The 21,061-nt window shown below is 57.8% G+C and overlaps 2 protein-coding genes across 6 annotated transcripts; one reads left to right on the top strand and one right to left on the bottom strand.

Moving 5' to 3' along the window:
- Positions 1-223: 223 nt before the first annotated feature.
- On the top strand, positions 224-9,583 carry RUNDC3A (RUN domain containing 3A). 4 transcript variants are annotated; one of them, XM_065896524.1, is made up of 11 exons: positions 224-574; positions 4,228-4,343; positions 4,748-4,881; positions 5,067-5,152; positions 5,980-6,069; positions 6,183-6,263; positions 6,405-6,570; positions 6,699-6,856; positions 7,606-7,743; positions 7,858-7,964; positions 8,372-8,745. In XM_065896524.1, the coding sequence occupies exons 1-11, from the start codon at positions 468-470 to the stop codon at positions 8,389-8,391; spliced, it is 1,203 nt and encodes a 400-aa protein (XP_065752596.1). In that variant the 5' UTR covers positions 224-467; the 3' UTR covers positions 8,392-8,745. The 4 variants fall into 4 exon arrangements, with proteins under 4 accessions (XP_065752596.1, XP_065752594.1, XP_065752597.1 ...); XM_065896522.1 differs by lacking the exon at positions 8,372-8,745 and adding an exon at positions 8,992-9,583 and having other exon boundaries at positions 279-574; XM_065896525.1 differs by lacking the exon at positions 8,372-8,745 and adding an exon at positions 8,992-9,134 and having other exon boundaries at positions 370-574; positions 4,733-4,881.
- Positions 9,584-10,225: 642 nt separating this feature from the next.
- SLC25A39 (solute carrier family 25 member 39) lies at positions 10,226-14,551 on the bottom strand. 2 transcript variants are annotated; one of them, XM_065896634.1, is made up of 12 exons: positions 14,451-14,551; positions 13,485-13,584; positions 13,292-13,351; positions 13,135-13,179; positions 12,751-12,860; positions 12,346-12,413; positions 12,078-12,202; positions 11,725-11,898; positions 11,288-11,397; positions 10,992-11,073; positions 10,833-10,913; positions 10,226-10,743 (listed from the first exon to the last, which is right to left on the bottom strand). In XM_065896634.1, the coding sequence occupies exons 2-12, from the start codon at positions 13,567-13,569 to the stop codon at positions 10,628-10,630; spliced, it is 1,056 nt and encodes a 351-aa protein (XP_065752706.1). In that variant the 5' UTR covers positions 13,570-13,584; positions 14,451-14,551; the 3' UTR covers positions 10,226-10,627. The 2 variants fall into 2 exon arrangements, with proteins under 2 accessions (XP_065752706.1, XP_065752705.1); XM_065896633.1 differs by lacking the exon at positions 14,451-14,551 and having other exon boundaries at positions 10,628-10,743; positions 12,751-12,884; positions 13,485-13,569.
- Positions 14,552-21,061: the final 6,510 nt, after the last annotated feature.

Here is a 21,061-nt window from a genome sequence, read left to right as displayed (position 1 = left end):
GTGGGTCCCGGGCTCTGAGCATGGGGGTGGAGAACAAGCCAGAAGCCCCCTTTCTTCCTTCCAATCGCTGCCTCTCCCTGGGACCCTCTCCGCCCTCCCTGCGGCCCCGGTCCTTTCCCCTCCCCCCCAAATCCTGCGTCCTCTGCGGATTGGTCCCCGGCCTTCGGGGGCGGGGCCCGAGGACCCTGACGTCACCTGCCAAGGGGGGCGGGCGGCTAGGGAAGGGGGGGTGACGGGCCCCGGCTCAGCACCTCGGAGAGCTCCCTCCCCTGCCTTGTTTTGCTCCGGAATCGCCGCCGGGGGAGGGAGCCAGGGGGCCCGGCCAGAGGCGCAGCGGCTGGAGGATGGCCGTGGAGGGGTCGAGGGGCCCCGGCGGGCAGAAGGCCCAGCCGTGATCCGGCGGGGGGCCGGGGGTGCGGGCGGGTGGCGGGGGCAGCTAGAGGCGGCAGCAGTGGCTACACATCTGGATGGAAGCGAGCTTTGTCCAGACCACCATGGCTCTGGGGTTGTCCTCCAAGAAAGCGTCTTCCCGCAATGTGTCTGTGGAGCGTAGGAACTTGATCACCGTGTGCAGGTGGGCACCGCTGGCGGGTGGGGGTGGGGTGGTCAGGAAGAGGCGGCGGGGCGGGCTGCGGAGACCTGGACTGAGCGTGCCCGCGGGAGGATGCACAGCAGCCGCGGAGAAAAGGGAGGGAGCACAGGGTTAGGAGGGGCGCGTCCGCTATCCTCAGGCCCAGGCCTGGAGGGGGTTTGGAGGTCTGGTCCCTACCCTTCTAGGCCAAGCCAGGCCTATGCCCAGCCTGGGACCTGGGGGTGAGGGGTGTTTAATTGGCACTGCAGCTTCCTGTGAGAACCAGGAAGTGACATTGTGTGTGAGGGGGAGGGGTGGGGATGGCTGGCTCCCTTGCTGGGGGCGGGAGCTGGGTGGGCAGAGGAGAACTGATGGGATAGGGGGATGAACGCCCTCCAAGCGTACCCTCATTCCCACTCCTGTCAGCCTGGCCTCTCTGGGGTGGGGCTTTTCTGGGAGATTTTCCAGTGCTCAAATCCTGGATCAGGGATGGTGCCCTCCTCCATCTCTGGGCAGTTGCAGCCTATGGCAGGGTCAACTGGGCATGTAGGCAAAGTCCCTGAATGCGTCCAGTGAAGGCACGGCACTGCCACTGCCTTGGGAAGGACTGAGGGCCTGACCGCAGAAGTCTGGGTCTCCTGGGTTCAAGGGGAGGAGATTGGGAGGGCAGAGCCATTGGTTCCTGAGGGTGGGGCTGTCGCAGTGTTGGGAAGACCTGCCCACTTTCCTGGGGCCAGGAAGTGAAGCTTCCCACTTCCCAGCCCTGCAGTGATTCACCCCCGCTGCCCTGCCGTGAAGCCAGGAATGGCCAGTCTCTCAGCCCCCACCTGCACTCATCTCCCCGCCTAGGATGCCCCTGCCAGCTTCCTTCTCCACCTCCCCTCTCCCCCACGCCGCCTCTGAGGGCAGGGTGCCCCCAGTGCAGGGCTCGGCTGTCTTCCCTTGCCAGTCCCACGTGCCTGCACACTGGCCTTGGTCCTGCCCCTTCCCCCAGGAATCAGTGCCCACCTGATGCCCTGGCTTCCGTATCCTACAGCTCCTTCCAGGTTCCTGGGCACACACCCAACCGTACTGCGTCTGTCTCACACCATTATATCCCTAGTGCCTAGCACGGTGCTGTGCACATCTGACCTCTGTAAAAATGCCTGGAATGTTATAGAAGGAATGAGTGCAGCAATGGCCCAGCCCAAACGCGGCCCCCTGCCTCCACGCTCACCCCCCACACCCTGCCAGCGTGTGGTGTAAAACACAGATGGTCCTAGATTCAAGCTCTTACTTTATCAGTTATGAGCCGTACAACCTTGAGGAAGTCTCCTAACCACTCTGGGCCCTGGGTACCTCATCCTCCCCACTGTAGACGTAATAGCCACACCCAGGAGTGTGCCGAGCCCTGGGCTTGGCACACGAAAATCGCCCCGTCCCGATGCCATCCTTCCAGTCCCTCTCCTCTCGCTTGATCTCCTAGGTTCCTCTTCCTTCTCTTGCCTGCCAGGACAGCTGGGCCTGTCGAGTGTGTGGGAAAGGGGGGAACTCCCCTTGGCCTAGGCTGCAGAAGCAGAGGTTCTGGTGGATTGGAAGTGCGCTTAGAGCTGGGATGTGAGGGATAGAGTTTTGGGGAAGATTGGGAGCATGACAAAGGCTCAGGAACCCCTCGGGCCCCTGCCGCCTCTTCATTGTCACGTGGTTCGCCTCCAGCTCCCAGAACAGTTCCCTTTAGCAGGCCGAGGGCTCCCCTGGGCCCTGGCCGCCCTGTCTCCATGGTAACCTGCAGCAGCCTTGCACCTCTGAGCAGGGGACACACCATGGGGCTCCTGGGGGGGCAATGACCAGCTGCAGCACCCCTGAGGACAGATGGCAGATGGCTGCCATGCTGAAACCAGCCGCAGGCCCCCACTGAGGTCTGACCCAAATGACCAGAAGAAATCACGGGGGCGGGGCTGCATAATGAAGCCCAGAGGAATGCCCTAAACACAGGCTCCTTCTGGCTATCCCATTAATGGCCCAGCTCCTCACCACCCCTACCCCATGGCCTGTGCTCACCTTCTCTCAGTCCTTCCTGGGATCTGAACCAAAATTTGATGAGACAGGTACCATTGTTCTTGTTTGCACCTGGGGAAAATGGGCCTTGGAGAGATTAAATGACTGTCCAAGGTCACCAGGTATCACACGGACACAAGATTTGAGTCCATCCAGGCTGCCTCTCCCTGGACGGGAGCTCCATCCAACTCCAGCACTGACCTGGCTCTGATTTCAGGCCAGACCAAGTAACTCTAAGCCCATAGGGAAGGGAGGAAGGTCCATGGGCTTGGTTGTGCTATTGCCCTGAGAGCCTCAGGGGCCAAGGCTTGAGGGCTGGAGCACAGAGGGCAGAGGAGGCAGGGGTTGGTCGGGGCCTCGGTGATCCTGACATCCACCAGGAGGCCACAGATATAGCAGAAAGAGCAAGGCCTTTGGAGTCAGACATACCTGTTGACTTCTCACAAGCTGTGTGACTTTGAACAGATCAGTCTCTTGGACCCTCAGTTACCTTATCTGTCAAATGGAGCTGACAGTGGCAGCTGAGGACCCAGGGCTGTTGTAAGGACGGATGGGATAACACACGCAGAGTATAGTGACGGGCACATCACAGGGCTTGATGAGCTTAGGGTAAAAAGGACAGTTCCAAGTAGCCCCCATATCCCTGGATACCTCACCCCTGCTATGCCACCCATAGGGGGCCATGATGGGATGTTGGGAGCCATGTCTTCCTCCCTGTCCCAGCCCACTGCAGTGATGGCCGGTGGAGATTGCAGGCATAGGGACTGCAGAGGGAGCTGAGGCTCCAGGCAGGACTGGAGGGAGGGACGGGGGCTGCTGTGCTCCAGCCTCTCAGCCCCATTGGCTTCCCTTGGCTTCCTTCCTCTCTGAGAAGCCAGGTGTCCGGGCCCCCAAGCCCCCTTCCAGAGATCTGCTGCCAATGCCCCCTCCCACCCCTGAGTGTGTCAGACCCACACCCTGCACCTCCCCCGGCCCAGTTCTGCACCGCCTGGTTCTGGGCAGCTGGTGTGTGGGTGGCCAAGTTAGGAAGGAGAAGGGGGAAGGGGGGCATCCGTGTGCTGGAAGCCCACCTGGCCACCCATGCATGCCTACGCTCCATGTGCTTGGTGCCAACTCACATGCCCTGGTACAGGTGACCCGCACCCCACCCCAGAAGGGACTTGAGATTGTTCCAGCAATAGCAGAAGGCAGCTCGAGGACGGGGCACAAAACAGCTCCTAACTCCTATCCGACCCCTACCCTTCTCTGACAGAGAGAATGCAACTCCAAAGGGTGGGCAAGGAGGAAGGGGCTCTGGGCTAGCCCGCTGATTCTAGGTGCCTCATCTTTCTACCGATTGTTTCATCCCCTCTCATACCTTGTTCCTGAAGCTTTCTTTCTCTGCCTCTCACCTCTCCTGTCACCCACTTTGTCAATCAGTCTCCCACCTGCCACCCTACTCTCCCATGTCACAGCCCCTCTATGGGTCACTATAGTCTCACCTGTCTCCCGCCCTCTTTCCCTCTGCTTCCCCACCACGTCCGTGCTCTTGGTGTCCTCTTCTCTGCCTTCCTTCTACCCCCATCACCTTGTCTTCTCACCTGACACCCTACTGCCCCTTCTCCCTCCCCCTCACCCAGGTTCTCTGTGAAAACGCTGCTGGAGAAGTACACGGCAGAGCCCATCGATGACTCATCTGAGGAGTTCGTGAATTTTGCAGCCATCTTAGAACAGATCCTCAGCCACCGCTTCAAAGGTGGGCCCAGGTTCCTGTCCCCCCACTGCCCAGCCCTCCCAACTCCCAGCCTTTGGCTTCCAGCTACCCGTCCCCCTCTGATCTACTCTGTGGCTTTCTGAACTCCATCATTCACCCTGGCCCCAATTCTGGACCAAGCGCAGAAGCTCATGCACAGAGCTGGGAAGAGGGGAGGGGATCTTCTGGGCACAAGACAGTGGGTGTCCACAAGCCCCAGCCATGGGTGTGCAGTTTGTGCCCCGTACATACATGCATGTGTGTGCACGTGCGTTTGGGATAGGCACTACGCGCGTGCATGGCTGCTTACACGTATGCACGTGTGTGCCCCATTACATGGACCCTCTCCGAATTCCCTGGTCTTGCTGAGCCCCCTCCCTGGCCTGGCTCAGCCTGTGCCCCAGCAGGTCCGGTGAGCTGGTTCAGCTCAGACGGGCAGCGGGGCTTCTGGGACTACATCCGCCTGGCCTGCAGCAAAGTGCCCAACAACTGCGTAAGCAGCATCGAGAACATGGAGAACATCAGCACTGCCCGAGCCAAGGTAGGTGGCCTGCAGCGAGCAGGGCCAGGGCAGCTGCTCCCTGCTCTGGATACAGGAGGGCTGCCTGTTCCTTGGTCTGGCCCCTGCCCACGGGCACTGCGGAGAAGGGCCACAGGAGATCCAGACCCAGTGGTGCACACTTGAGTCCCTTCGGGGCAGCAAGTAAAGGTGAGCATGCTTTCCAGGGCCGGGCGTGGATCCGGGTGGCACTGATGGAGAAGCGCATGTCAGAATACATCACCACAGCCCTACGGGACACCCGGACCACCAGGTCAGACCTCCTCAGTCAGTGTGGACCACAAGTCCCAGTGTGTACATTCATTGCCTAAACACACTTGATCCTTAAGTTCCTGCTGTAACCTTCAGTACCTGGACTACAATTCCCAGTATGCACTGCTAGTTTCCATCTCCCAGACTGTCCACCAGTCAGCTGGGCCTGCAGTCCCAGAACACACCTTTAGCACCACCACCACCTCTTCCAAGTCAAATTCATTATCTCCCATGACCCCCAGCACTGATCTCATGCACAGCTCTGCTCTTAGACACAGCTCTGGACAAGCCTCAACTGTGTATCGTTTTACTTGTTGGCCTTCCCTGGCCTACAACGCGGAGCCCTACCTGCTCCCCAAACAATAGCAGCAGTCTGTACTTGCTACCCACGGCCTCCAGAGCCCCAGGGCTCAGAGCTTCAATCCCTGCACTGTGGGTTTTTAACTGCATTGTGTCTCTAGCCTGTCCTCACATTTCAGAGTTCATGTCAACATATTTTTGAGCATCTACTGTATGCCAAGCACTGGTTTAGGACTTGTTTCCTGATTTTTAAGGATCTGGGTGACCCAGTACTTGGTGGGGAAGGGGGAGTTCCGAAGATGGAGGTCTAGTCTCAGGGCACACACGTTCTAATAGGTGGGAAACACAGGTGCTATCCCCAGTGGGCCCCAGTCTGAGGGAGTGAAAAGATCCACAGCTGAGGGGTGAGCAGGAAAAAGATACCTCCTTCCTCTAGGAAAGGTTGGTAATAAGCCAACAAGAGATGCTCTGAGGGGTGGGGCTCCCTGGGAGGATGGTAAACCGGCAGTCCCTCACCCCTCCCCGCAGACGTTTCTATGACTCGGGAGCCATCATGCTGCGGGAGGAAGCCACGGTCCTCACCGGGATGCTGATCGGACTGAGCGCCATAGACTTCAGGTGGGGCCTGGGTGGCCGTGGCCATGGTGGGGGGTTGAGGTTGTTTCTCTGCGAAGGTCCGCACTCCCATCCCCTCATACCCGCCCCCAACCCTGTGGCTGCTCTGCCCCCAGCTTCTGCCTAAAGGGCGAAGTGCTGGACGGGAAGACCCCCGTAGTCATCGATTACACGCCCTACCTAAAGTTCACCCAGAGGTGAGCAGCCCGATTGCGGCGGGGGTTGCTGGGTGCGGACAGACGACGGCCCTGAGGGGCGGGGATTGCGGGAGACGGGCGGGCTGGGCGGCATCCTGGTCGCCCTGCCCAAGGGGGTGCCCACTGCGCCCTCCTTCCAAGCTACGACTACCTGACCGACGAGGAGGAGCGGCACAGCGCCGAGAGCAGCACGAGCGAGGACAACTCGCCCGAGCACCCGTACCTTCCTCTCGTCACCGACGAGGACAGCTGGTACAGCAAGTGGCACAAGATGGAACAGAAGTTTCGCATTGTCTACGCGCAGAAGGTGCGCGGTGCGCGGCGCGCGGTGCGCGGCGGGGGCGGGGCGGGGGGGGTGCTTAGAGCCCGGCAGAAGGCGGGCGGCCGCTGGGACCCCCTCCTCTCGCCGCCGGGGCTGAGCCGGCGCCCCCGCAGGGCTACCTGGAGGAGCTGGTGCGTCTGCGCGAGTCGCAGCTGAAGGACCTGGAGGCGGAGAACCGGCGGCTGCAGCTGCAGCTGGAGGAGGCGGCGGCGCAGAACCAGCGGGAGAAGCGGGAGCTGGAAGGCGTGATCCTGGAGCTGCAGGAGCAGCTGTGAGTGCCGCCGCGGCCCTGACCCCGGTCCTCGGCCACCCCGACCACATCACCCCAGGGAACCCCCGCCATCGCCCCCATTGAGTCTAACGCCACCTTTCCTTATACCAAGCACCAGCATCAACCCCCCGAGTCCGTCACTGCCACCCGGAGGTCCAGCCCCCTCCCCGCCACCGCGACCTAACATCATGCTCGACATAAGGCCCCCCACCAACCGGCTCCCCACTTCACCCTCAACTACCCGACATAAGCTAGAATGGCCATTGAACAGTACTCCTGGGACCCCAAGATTACAATTAAGGACCTCTAATGTGACTCAACGACCTTCAACATGACTGCATTATTCCCTCTGTTCACCACTCCTCTGGTCTGCAGTGTAGGTCCACTGACCATCGTCACCCACCGTGACCCCTGACCTCACCCCTACCCATCCCTCTAACCGTTCCCCTTGAAACGCTTTCATCACTGTGACCTCCCAGCATGATTGTGGCACCCCACCCTGACTGAGCCCTGCAACATCTCATTATCCCCCTAGCCCCCAGCACGAGTGCACTCATTCCTGTCACCACCGTGGCCCCCCCAGTACCCTCCACTGACTCCCAGGATCTGCCCCACTGAGCCTCAGCGTTCATACCCATTTCTGCTACCCAGGTTTCAATCCTAACCCCTCCCCTCACCTCTTGCTGAGCCCCTCTTCCCCACTTCTGCTCCCTCTTCCAGCCAGGCCTGACCCCCCCTCCCCATCCCAGGACAGGTCTGATCCCCGGTGACCATGCTCCCCTGGCCCAGGGTTCCAAGGACGTCACCACACGCCTGGTCAACCAATGGCCGTCACTGGGAACACTCAATGGGGCCGAGGGCGCCAACAACCCTAAGCTCTACCGGAGGTAAGCCCCAGGCAGGCTTGCCTTGGCCTTAGTGCCACTCCCTCCTCTACCAGGGAAGAGGGGCACTGGGGCTGTGGGCCTCTGCCCGCACACCAGCTCTCTGCTTTGCTACAGACACAGTTTCATGAGCACGGAGCCGCTGTCGGCTGAAGCCAGTCTGAGCTCAGACTCCCAGCGCCTGGGAGAGGGCAAGCGGGACGAGGAGCCCTGGGGCCCCATTGGTGAGCCCCCCAATCCAGCACCCATCCCGGAAGGGCTGAGGCCAGGCCTTGGGGCTTGTAGTCAGGCCCTGGCCACTTCCCTCATTCATTCAACTCTTCCCAAGAACCTAGCACAGCAACTGAGAGCTTGGTTTGGGGCGTCAGGCAAATCCCAGCTGCGCCTCTCTGTGCGAGCTCGGTCACTGATTCCACCTTGCTGAGTCCTTCTCATCTGTAAAACGGGGATGTTGTGTAAAATGATCACCAGTGTTGGCATATGGTGAGGGCTCCGTGGATTTGGCATCATGGCGTCCTCGAGAGCCCCGCATGTCCTCAGGGAGTTCTTCGCCTAACTAGTTTGCTCTTAACTCAGGCGCTCTGTGAACCAGTCGCCTGATCGTTGTTTCCCCCTTTTCTTTGGCTGCCAGGAAGCTCAGAGCCAAATTAGTGGCTCCCTTCAAGAGAATGTCCAGGACTTCAACGCATGCATTTTGTGTTGCCCTCCCCCCTCTGGCTTCACCTTGGTTTCCCACCCTAGTTTTCCCGGTGCCTGGACTACCTGTCTTTTCTTTCTAAAAACCACACTGTACTGGATGACCCTAGATCTTCTTTGACACAAGGCAGGCTATGGACATGGAACCCCGCCACACTGTGTTTGTGATTGTCCGTGTGTCTGTCTCCCCACCAGACTGTGAGCTCCGTGAGGGCAGGGACTGTCTCGTCCGTTCTCTGTATCCCCCGTGCTTGGAACGGAACAAGTGCTCACCGTGTGTTTAATAAATGGACAAAGAGAGAGGATGAACCCTCGGGGGGAGACAGAGACATAAACTGACGATTACAATACAGTGTCCCAAGCTCTGTGCATGGAAACGGGCAGGAGCTTACCAGGGCTTAACTGAAAAAGGCAAGCGCTCCAGAAACGAGGAAGGTCTCCGGATGGGTGACCTGAGGGCTGTCCCTTCACCGCCTGCACCTGTGCACACCCCTCACACACGCAACTCGCACACACAGACCAGTTGGCCCCGCCTCACCCGCCCTCTCTCCCCAGGGAAGGACCCCACGCCCTCCATGCTGGGCCTCTGCGGCTCCCTGGCTTCCATCCCCAGCTGCAAGTCCCTGGCGAGCTTCAAATCCAACGAGTGCCTGGTGAGCGACAGTCCCGAGGGCAGCCCGGCACTGAGCCCCAGCTGAGGAGCGGCATGGGTGGTGCCGGCCCCCCTGCCACCTTTCCTCACAGTCCCCCAATCCAGGCCACCCTCCAGAGAATGCTACCCACTCAGCCAGGCGTCTCGGGAGACACCCTTTGCTTCTAGCCCGGTTCAGCTTCTTGCCCGTGGAGGCAGGAGCTGCCAAGGGAGGCAGCTTGGGCCAAGAGGCAGGGGCACCGGGGCCACAGGGAGCCCTCAGGAAGCTTATTCTTCTGGCGACCCTGCTGCCTGGCTAGCTCCCTACCGGACTCTCCTTCGCTCATCTCCCCGCCCTTCTCAGGAGCTGGTGGCCCAGCCTGGCACTGCCGCCTCCCTTGCCTCTCCTGTCTGTCCCTGTGTATGCCCCCGAGTCATTCCTTCCTCAGCCCCCAGGCTGGGGCGGGGGCGGGGGGCAGCTATGAGGGTAGCAGGCAAATAAAAACCAGAGGACTGCGAGCAGCCTTGTCTGTGGGGGGACTGGGACAGGGCCCTGTTCTGAGGTTGGCAGGATGCAGCGGGGCTAGTGCTGGGCCCGTAACCAAGGTGATGCTAGACCAGATAAAATCAGGTGTGCCCCCTGGGAGCAGACTGGTCGGAATAATTCAAGAAGTGGGGGGCTTCTGTATCAAGTGTCCTAAATATTCGGTCAGCCCAGGGAAGGATAAAAACATGTAAGGACCCTTCAACTGATACTCTTTGGTAACTCATTTACCCCAGGCAGAGAAGATGCTGGACATCCTGGGTGGCAGGATGGAGAAGGCAAGGCCTGGCAGGGCCCCGTTTCCCTTCCATCATCCTGAGCAATACAGCTTCGGCCTAGAGATCCAGACCCTTCCATTAGGCCAAAGCCTGGCAGTGAAGCCACCCTCCCTCCTGGGTTGTCGCTTAAGTGTACCCTTGGGGAGAGGTCTCACCACCCTCTCAGCTGAGGGTCCTTATCCCCACCTGCTCTCACTACACTGTGGGAGGGGTCCTCTACATGGGTGCCACTTGGGCAGCCAAAGTCAACATCAAGGTCCCTTCCAGCCCTCTTCTGTGCAAATCACTCACCAAATCCTGCTTCCCACCCGCCCCAGAGACCCCCACAATCAGAGGCAGTGGAAAGAAGTTTATCATCTTTACACTCAAGGAATTAACAAGGGTGGGTGCAAACTATGCCGGGCGCAAGGTTTCGCGGCTCCTGGGGGCAGGCCCAGCTACAGCAAACCCACAGGGAAAAGAAGGGGGGGAGAAGTTAGCAAATTTGGTCTTGAACTTGAGAGGAGGGCGTGATGATTCCTGGGGCTGGGGAATGGGGAGCAGCAGGAAGAACGTGGTCTGAGAGAGGAGGGGTCGGCGTGGGCCCAGAGGGGCAGCCGCCTACCCCTGGGGCTCAGAGTGGGGAGGAAAGAGAAATGAGGCCCCTCCCCGCAGTGTTGAGGAAAAGGCACTTGGCTCAGTCTCCTCCTGCCCCACTCCCACCACGGAAGAGGTCGGGTCCTTGTCCCCTCGTTCCTTTCAAGGGCCCAGAAACTGTTCCTGGTTGAGCCTCTGGAAGAAGCTTTTACCGAACTCATAAGTGCTGATCATGATGGCACAGGACGGGGCGGCCTTGATGATCCTTGGGAGGAAGCCTGCGGTGGGAGGGGGAGGCTGGGGTCAGAGGGTGGGTCCCCGGGAGCCCCACCTCCACCAGGGAGTGGACACACACACAGCCGCTCACCTGCAAAGAGGCCCCTGGTGCCCGACTCGGCCCGGATTCTCCGCAGCAGCAGCCAGGTGGAGTCCGCGTGCGGGGGTGTCACTGCAAACCAAGGCGAGGCCCTGTAAGACCCCGCTGGGACCCCGCCTGCCCTGCCCCGCACCAGCCAGGGCCCCTCACCTCTCACAGCCTCCACCGCTCCTAGCGCGACCTGGCGCTGAGTCTTCACCACATCGAAGGGTAGAGTCAGGATGGCCGCCACCTGGTGGGGTGGGGAGAGGGCTGGTCTCCGTTCCCAGGACCCCCATCCCCTGCACGCGGCCAGGGTCTGCCAGCCCCAGCTAGAGCTTCAGAAGGGCAGGGGGAGCGCACTCCTTGACAGGCAAGCAAGGACTCTTTTCCGGAGCATCTGCAACGGCCCTCAGGTCACCCCAAGGACACCTCTACTGGCCACACTCCCAGCCTGGTCAACTCACCGTCCCTGAGATGCCGCCAGCCACAAAGCTGATGCCCACGGAGGTCTGGTCCTTCGGCCTGAGCCCATGCAGCCAGCTCTTCACCAACTCATAGTTGAACCAGTACAGAGCTTGGGGACACAGGGGTTCACGCGTTAGAGATGGGAAGGGCAGTGGGACAGGCCACGAACCTCCCACCTTTCACAGACCTATATCACAACCACTCCCTCCCAGCTACGAAGCCTGCCTGCCACGTGCCAGTTCCCGTAACAGGCCCTCTGCAAGAAGTATCTTGTGGAAACCTTGCTGAATATCCCGCCCGCTGGGGCCACTTCACAGATGAGACGTTCTCGGCTCCGAGAATTTACGTGACTTCAAGGTCAGTAGTAGCAAAGCTGGGACTCGGCTGTGGACCTCTTGGGCTCCCTTACCCCAATCCCTGCACTCCTGGTGCCTACCTGAGAAGGGCACATCCCGAAGGGCAGTGGGACCCCAGCCCAGCCACAGTGAGCGCCAGCCGCCTTGAGCCACAGCTGCTCGGACGCAGGTGCCCAGCTCCCGGTATGACAAATGCTGAGCCTGCAGCTTCGTCCGCACCAGCTCCAGGGGACTGATCACAGTCACGGTGCCCACTGCGGGGACCAGTGAGGAGGGGTCAGTTTACAGGTCCCAGGGGCAGCCTGCCCAGAGTCTGGGGGCCTTGAACGTCCCCCCCCACCCCTAGGCTGGCAGAGGTTGGAGCTGGGAGTCCAGACTGGGCTCCAGCACAGGTGGGGTCAAAGGAAGGTGGAAAGCCCAGGGCTGTGCTCACAGCGGGCCAGTGCGCCAGCCACCATGGGTGCGTAGAGATCAGAGGTCAGGGCTCGACCACACAGGAAGGCCTTGAGTTGGTCGTAGGCGGTGAAATAGATGGCAGTGGCTGGCACAGTCATCACCCTAGGGGTGTGAACAGGTTAGCCAAGACTCCCCGAAGTTCCCAAACCTCCCAAGCTTCCCCTGCCCCACCCAGCCAGCCAACAGGGGAGTAAGGGGTCAGTGGGGTATCAGGGGAAAGCAATACGCAGAACTGGGGTACTCACAGGGTGGCTGGGAGGCCGCTCCACAGGGTCCTCGTGCCCTCATGTCTCACAATCTTCACAAAGGCATCCTGGCCAAGCAGACACCAGCCCAGGAGGAGGGAGGATGAACATGAACAAGGCTTGTGGTGGGGCTGGCCCAGGCTGGGCCCTAGCCTGATGCCCTCGCTCCTACCCAGTAGCCCCTCAGGCCTCTACACATGGAATTCCCTATTTGGCTCCAAACAGACTTCTATTCACCCTTCAAAATCTTGTGATGGCCCCACCTCCTCAGGAAAAACCTTCCCGAACTGAACTGGCCACCCCTACGTGCTTTGCGCTACCCGTTCTTTCCTGGGTCTGCTGCCCACCAGTCTGAACCCCTCAGGAATGCCAGCAGACCCGGCTAAGGGCACAGCTGCTCCTCACCACGGTGCCGGTGAAGCGACTGGGGTCCTGAAACCAGGTGGCACAGCGGGCACCATCTGGGCACAGGTACAGGGGCTCTAGGACACCACTGCAGTACAGGAGGCATTTCCCTGTGGATTGGAGAGAGGAGGGCACTGGGGAAGGGGAGGCACGTTAGCATGACAGAGCCCTGGAACCTCACAGGGAGGTGGTGAGCTCCCATCCCTGGAGGGCCAGCAGAGCCTGGGGTCCCTGGGTGGACGTTCTTGTGTAGGACAGAGAGCTAGCTAATACGATCTAGAAACGTGTACCAGTCCGTGGCTGTGAGGCCCCCGTGTGCCCTGGGGAGACTGGGACATCCCTCCCCAGGACACTTACAGGTTCCCCGTGGCGTGGGGCACTCACATTTGGCGTAGGAGAAGCTCCAGAGTCTGGAGGAAGACATCAGCTCTAAAACACAAGGCACTACCTCAAGTCACAAATGTTCCCCACCTGCCCCAGGGACCTCATCTCTGGGGACCCCTGACACCACTCTCTATTGGCTTCAGGGTCAGACACTCACCACTGGCCACCGAGGGGCGCTGAGACTGCAAGCGTACCTTCACCACGTCCAGGGGGGTCACTGGGGGAGGAGGGCAGGTCTGAAAGCTCCTTTCAGGACCCTGCCCCGAACCCCTCTTCCAGAGACAAGTCATTTCTAATCTCTGGTCTGCCCCAGTCCCAAGCTGCCCTCACCCCACCATCCCAGGTCTTACTGAAGAGAGAGGTGACCACGGCCCCAGTGCCGGATGCCACCATTTGCTGGAGGGGACTAATGCCCCCAGGGTCCTGGTCAGCCATCTCGTAGCTTCAGTTCTGAAAAACAAACGTCAGTCAATTGGAGCACAAAACCGGAGTCAGGGGGAGGGAGAGAAAGGAGGCAGAGGCTCTTGGGGACACTAGCTGGATCCTCACCCCACTCACTCACTATGAGTTTCGCATAACCACTTTATAGCAGTTACTGTCAACTCCACCTTGCCAAAGGGGAAAGAGGCTCAGAGATGAGGTGACCTGCCCAAGGTCACCGTGAGAGTAGTTAGGAAGGAAACTGGGAGAGTCATCCATCAGTTAATGGACGGTAATGACCCACCGCCATTCCTCACCCTCGCCATACTGGCTTACTGTGCACCTCTTCAGTGCAGGTGCCCGGGTTGGCCTGGGGGACCCAAAGATCAAAACGCCTGAGCCGCCCCCCTACGCCCCCCACTCCAGCACCCAGCCCCAAGGCAGGCGCATGCGAGCCTCGAGTCACCGGACGTGGAGAGGTAGAGCCCGGCCGGGAGAGAAAGGTAACAAACCTGAGGGCGGCGAAGGGTCCGTCCACTCTCTGGGACTGCAGGCGGGGGTGCCCGGCCCTCCCCCGCGCCCGTCCTCCCGAGGCCGGAGGGCCAAGCCCCAAGCCTGGATGGGAAGGATAATCTTTCTGCTCCCTCTCCCTCAAAATCTCTTTCTCGGGGGAGCCGGTCGAGAGTGCGGGAAGTAGGGATGGGGAGACAAGATCGCTCTTCGCCCCTCGGCGACACTCTCTGTCCTGGCCCCGCGCGCAAGGGGCGCCCGGTGGGGCCGACTAGGTCGGCCCGCGACTCCCGGCCCCCATCCAGCCCCGGCTCAGGCTCCCGGGACCCCCAGAGACCCGACTCCCGCCTCCGCCCCCCCCTCAGCCCAGGTCCAGCCCCGCCCACCTGGCTCTAGGCCGGTGCTTGCGCGGCGCGGCGCCCGGGGCCGAGCGGGCCCATAGCGGCTCCGCGGCCGGGACCAGCTCCGCGCCCGCTCGCTAGGCACCAAGGCCGACTCGGAAACTGGACGAGCCCGTCCCGCCCCTGGACGGCGGCGCGAGGCCCCGCCCCCCACGGGCCGACCGGCCGCCTGCCCGGAGTGAGGCCGGCCCGCCCACTCGCGGCCTCCTCTGGGTCCCGCGCTAACGCGGCCCCGCGCCGCGGGTGCCCCGCCGGGCCCGCGCGCCAAGGTCGCGAGTCTCCACGCCGCGCTTGACCTGGCGGCAGCACCATACTGGACAGCGTATTGTCGCCAACACCACCCCACCAGCATCCCGGCCGAGCGCTGCTCCCGCAAACTTTCGAGACGAACGTGGGTAAAGCACTCTTCCCATTTCCCTCATTTGTTTGGTGGCGGGGGTTTGAATCAGTTCTTCCAAGGCCATGGGGGGCGATGAAATAGTGCTGGCAAACATTAACCCATCGGGCTCGTTGCTGAGGTTTTACATCTTTACGGCGACCGTATCGAACAGGGTCGTCCCTGTTTAACAATCCATCGAGACTGCAACTGCAAAACCACTTGACAAAACTGAGGGGTACCCTGCGGGTGTGGGTAGTGAAGTTGACGAGTAAGTAACCCGGGCCAGGCAGGCTGGACAGAGAGGAAAGCCTGGCCCGGGAGCCGGGAGAAGTGGGTTCAACCGGGTTTAACTTGGGCTTCGTCCCACCTCCCTGTGACCCTGGGCAAGTTACAACACCGCTCTGGGTCTCGGATTCTTCCTTCGCACAGGAATAGGATTGAGTAGGGGAGAAGGAGACCGACATTTCTGTGTTGGTTACTCTCACGAAACCTATTTCTTCTACGTCTCAGAACTTCTAGTAGATCATTATTAACCCCGTTTTACAGACGACGAAACGGAGGCTTAAAGTTAAGAACTGGACAAGTACCTCCCCCGCACCACATTGCCTCCCCGAGCGACAAGTGGGCGTTAATCCTGGACGTCTCTGATCCCGCTTCTCAGGAGCCGCATTTCTGTCCCGGGCCAGCCCCGCACCCGAAACCCCATAAGCTGCCTCGCTTTTAAAACTTCCGTGCGGCGAAGAGTGTCCTAAGAGAAAAAGAAACACCGGCCGCGAGCCTGCGCCTTTAAGAAGGGTAGGCTGTGATTTTGACGTCACCAGCTCTTCCGCCCCTCACCCCGAGAATGGTCGCGTCCGGGCCTGGAGTCGCCCGCCAGCCGGTGCACGCCGGGTTAGCACGTGGGTTCTAAGGGGCCAACCGTGTGCTTTCCCTGAGAAAAGACTTTGCGGCTCTCCACCGCTAGGAAGCCCGAAATGGGGGGCGGGGAGTGACCCGTGAAATGCTGCTGATCAAAAGGGCCCTGAGAGAAGGCGCCCTTTACATGCCCTTCCCATACCAACCGAATTCTGAAATGACACAAAATAATTTTATAAACTGACAGGGCGAGAACCCAGCCCCTATTAGGGTCCTTTACTCCCTCAAAGTTATGACTTACACAGTTTCACAGCCATCAGCCAAGAGATAACTCCCCCCCATTTTACAGAGGAGGAAACTGAGGCCCTTGTGTGTAATGACTCCTGGTGTGGAGTAGAATCCAGACTTCTCCTACGCACTCTCCCATTTTTCACATGAGAAAATGGGGACCCCAGAGGTCAAGTTGCACCAAGACCACACAAATGAAAGAGCTAGAATTCAAACCCCCTCCTACCTGAGTCCAGAGGATCTCCCATCCCATCCCATTCTCAACCAGGGCTCTCTGCTCCCTGCAAATGTTTACTCAGGCCTCAGGCCCCAAAGAACTCTAAGATACAGCGTGGTGGGGCTGCACTACTTACCTGCCTCCAGATCGGAGCACTGGGAGGGCGGGACCTGGTTCCAATCTGGGCTGCCTGCTGCAGCAGCTGTGGGACCTCTAGCAAGTATCTAGAGTCCTTTAAGCCTTCGTTTCACCCATTTATAAATGAGCTGATGGGGATCAAAATACCCCTGCCTCATGGGAATTTGAGGATGTAATGAGTTAATAGCTCTAAAGTGCTTTAGAGCCCTGTCTGGCACTTGGCAAGCAGCTGGTGACCACTACTATTATTACTGATTGCCCCCCAGCCCCACTCCAGGACCTGTGGCACAGAAAGTTCTGGAAAGGGTCTTTAGAGCAACCAGGATTCTGGTCCCACCTCTGCCTCTAAATGCAGGCACAGATAGTGATAACTCCTTACACACCTTCTTCCCCAGAGCAAAGTAGCACAGCCAGGAATGAAACATGGTGACCTCTGAGCCTCAGTTTCCTTCACAATAGAATGAGGGGCTTGCACTCCATTTCTGGTTTTCTTCTTGCAATAGGATGCCTTTGAGATTCGTCACTACACCTCAGTTTCCTCAACTGAAAATAAGGATGAGTTACCCATCCTGCTAATTTACAGACTCTTAGCTAAAGTCATGTCTGTGAAAAGCTGAGTCGACAAACAGTTCTGCAGTCCCACCCAGAGCTGAGTAGATCTCACTCCCTGCCATCCCCTACCTGTAAATGCTTGGAGGCTGAGAAAACCTTGGTATAACCAAATGCCAGCATGCTGGCAACCGTCTGGGCAGAAGGGAGAAGTTATCCACCACTGGAGCTGGTGGAGGTGTCGTCCAAGGACGATCATAGCGACTGCAGGGTGGATCCAGAGCCTTGAGATGCCCGTGAACCTGTGGGGCTCCGGCTAGACTGGCCTGACCTGAGAAGCAAGCCTAGAGGCCTGAGGAGGAGGCGGCCACTGTCCTGGCTGTCTCAGCCGCGGTTCGCGCTGACCACACACCCAGTGGTCCTACTAGAGGCAGCGTGTGGCTCCATGTGGCCATCACCGGCCTCCTTGTCAGATGGAAAAACAGAAACTCCTTCCAACTGTAAAAGGGGAGAAAATAGTACCAGCCCCAGGGATTATCTCAGGGACTGATGGACAAGTCCTTGCCTGGCAAGTGAGGTAAACAGAAGATGGTTTATTGTAAGGCTGAATTCTTCCAGGGCAAGCCCCAGCTTGCACCCCCAGGGCCTAGGAAGACATTTATGGGGCTGAAGTAGGGCTCAGGTCCCTCCCGTGGACGCTACCAAGAACCTCTGAGTTCAGGGCCTGAACCGTTCCCCCCTAGAGGTGCCTTCCTGTAGGCAAGGCCCCAGGCTGCAGGACCACTGAACAGGAGAAGAGAAATCCAAACTCTAGGCCTCACGTTAAATGCCAAGTCAGATCTCTGATTGGGCCCTGGGGGCAGGGAGGGGTGGGGAAGTTATAGAGGACTTTATTGTGACAACTGGAGAAAACTGAATAAAGCCTGTAGAGTTGATATTACTTTATCAATGTTACATTTCTTGAGTGTGGTAACCATACAGTGGTTTTGTAGGAGAATGTCCTTGTTCTTAGGAAATGCACACTGAGTGTTTAGTGGCACATGTCTGCAACTGTCTCAAATGGTTCAGCAAAAATAAAAAGATAAAGCCAACGTAGCAAAACGTGAACAACTGTAGATCAAAGTGAAGGGTACATGGTGCTCGTTGTACCATTCTTGCAATTTTTCTGAAGTTTTAAAAGGTTTAAAAATAAAAAGTTGGTGGGGAAGGGGATTTCTCCCTCTGAAATACATATATATTATGTATAGAATCAGAAAGCAACAAAGCTGGGGATTCCCTGGTGGTCCAGTGGTTAGGAATCGGGGCTTTCACTTCGGTGGCCTGGATTCAATCCCTGGTCGGGGGAACTGGGAGCACGGAGTCTTACCCACTGGACCACCAGGGAGGTCCCTGTGCTTTTTTTAATTTTTTTTTTGAAGGTTAAAAAAAGAAATAAATGTAATAGCTAGAATCAGCCCACCCAGGGAAAGGCCTCTCTTGTCTCCCCCCAGCCCCTCCCTGGCTTAAGAAGATGAGCTGGGAAGTTTCTGGACACCCAAGTCTTCATTGGGAGCACCCTGGGTGTGGTCTGAGGAGGTGGCCTCCAGAGGTGAAGGGTCCTGGCGAAGACTGCAGAACTGCCTTCCCCCCAGCCCCCCGCCGGATGCCTGGAACTCTCTACTCTGCTGGGGAGTGTGGATTAATCTGCCCCCGAGGAAGGAGTTTTGGGCCACAGCCATCAAAATTCCAAATGCCCAACCCTGTGACTCAGCCAGGCCACTTGTAAGCATTCCTCCCTGATTGGCTTGCTCATGTGCGAAATGACCCGCCCTTACCGTAGCCCTGTTTGTAACAGCAGAATGCCATGCAAAGGGACTGCCTGACAATATCCCCATATAACAAATACCACCTTGAAAGGGATGCTGACTTCCACTTCCGAGTGTTAAATTAAACAGCGGGGCGGGGAGTTGTTCTCGATCTGAGCTCTACCGCCCCCTAGGGGAAATTTGGGGAATCTATGAGGCCATTTGTGATTGTCACAAGATCAGAGCCCCTGGCATTTGATAGAGGTCAGGGCAGGGATGCTCAATGTCCTATCAAGTGTAGGACAGTCTGACATTAACAGGGATTTATCCCCGTACACCTCGCGGCTTTCCTCTGTCTTTCTGGACAACCACATACAGTCGTCCCTCGGTATTCATGGCAAATCGGTTCCAGGAGCCCCTGCAGATACCAAAATCCGGGGATGCTCAAGTCCCTTACATAAAATGGCCTAGTACGGGGAATACAGTCGGCCCCTCTGTATCCGTGGGTTCCACATCTGCAGATTCGAGAAATCTGTTCATAATTATCCGACCTCGAAGCCAGCTCTATTTCACCCATATCTTTTTAAATGGTTTTATATTGATAATCTATAGAATTTCCCAGGAATAAAACTACCATGCAGTCTTCAGGAAGATGTGGCTTTGTCTCCGTTAGAACTTTACCAAGGATCATTCACCATTCAGAACATCTCATCCTGTTGGCCACCTGGCTGGTGTGAGCTGAGTTACTAACAAAATACTCCAGCGCTGAGCCTCCATTTCCGGTTCTCCATCGCCAGTGATTCATGGGCATCTGCAAGCTTCTGTTCTCTCGTGGAGTCAAGCCTGAGCTTTCACACACAGAAATACATATTATTTCATTCTAAATTACTTTCTTTTATTTTTCCTATTACAGTTTGAATTTAATACAGATTTTTAAAAACGTGCATAGGAAATTACACTCTCTGTGAATTTCACTTCGGAAAATTTATTGAAGGAGAGTTACAAACTATATTACCAAAAGAAGACTTTGGATCTGATTCTGTTGAGAACCTCATGAGCTCACCAAGCACCAGGGGTCCCATGTAGTGTCACTGCCTTCTGGGGCTGCAGGTTCTGCTTCTCAGTGTGCCTGAGGCTGCCTGGAGCATGTCAGCCTCCAGAAAAGCGTGGCCGTGCCAGGGCTGAGCCCGTGTCTCAGTGACCCAAACTGAGGAGGAGCCATCCCAGCTGGGCCTGGACCAAAGGCCTGACCTGTGTTCGTCTCCCTCTCTCTCTCTCTCTCTCTCTCTTTTCGATTTACTGTTTCCCTCTCTTTTTCTCTTTTTAAAAATGTTTGAGTGTTGTATGCTAAATACCGTTGTAGGTACTGGGATATAGCAGGGAACAAGCCACACTGGGTCCCTGCTCACACTTTTTAGTGCAGGAGACACACACAAACAAGTAAATAAGACAATTGCAGACAGGAAGGACATCTGTGAAGGCACTAAAACAGGTCACGTGATGGAGAGGGCCTAAGACGGCCTAGAACAAGGGGGATGTGGGGGGGGGGGGGTCAGGAAACATTGATGGAGATTAACCCATAGTGAAGGCCAAGGGAGGGCCGAGCAGGCTGGGATGAAGGAAAGTGCTCAGATGAGAGCTGGGCACTCACACTGAAAGAAAATCTGGCATCGAAAAGAACAACTATGATGGTTACGAACACAGGCTCTGGACCAGGCCTGTATTCAACTTCTGGCTTCTCACCTTTCCAACTGCACAACCCCAGGAAAGTTGCTTAACCTCTTCCTTTCATTGTAAGATGGGGATGATAACTGTACCTACCTCGCAAGCCTGTGTTAAAGATTAAAGGAGCGCTTAGTACAGAACCTGGCACGATGTGAGTCTCAATAAACATTAGCCAGACCTACTTTTTAAAACCATGGAAATCAAGTATACCAGCAACCATCCTAACGTAAGAAATTGAATTAAAGTCCCCTGATGTGCATTTGAGTACAGATTTCTCTGCTAACTTGTTGGGGGAATTTGCCTCTTTTCTGGGCCTTGCTCTCCTCATTTTTGATGTCCAGGACTGCTGAGAGGTTTAAGATGACAGATGAGGCGTGTGAAGGAGGTTTGCGACCCGGAAAGCGTGCCCCCGGGTTGGGGGGGGGGAGTCCCCTCCTCCTGTCCCGCCCTACATGTAGCTGCTTCCTCTCTCTGTTTCTCCTTGGGCTCCTGGAGATGACTCTGACCTGACCTCTCTGAATTTTCTGGAGAAGACAGCTTCCTCACCTAAGCCCTGGCCCAGTGCTTCAGAGACAGATCATCAGATTAACAAGAGGAACCTCTTTGATGTCCTAAAAAGAACTCCTCCCATTTTATGTGCCACCTTACAAGATCTCTTTAC

This window comes from Phocoena phocoena, chromosome 19, assembly GCF_963924675.1.
Source record: "Phocoena phocoena chromosome 19, mPhoPho1.1, whole genome shotgun sequence".
Lineage (NCBI taxonomy): Eukaryota > Metazoa > Chordata > Mammalia > Artiodactyla > Phocoenidae > Phocoena > Phocoena phocoena.
This window is presented reverse-complemented; position numbering and strand designations above follow the sequence as displayed.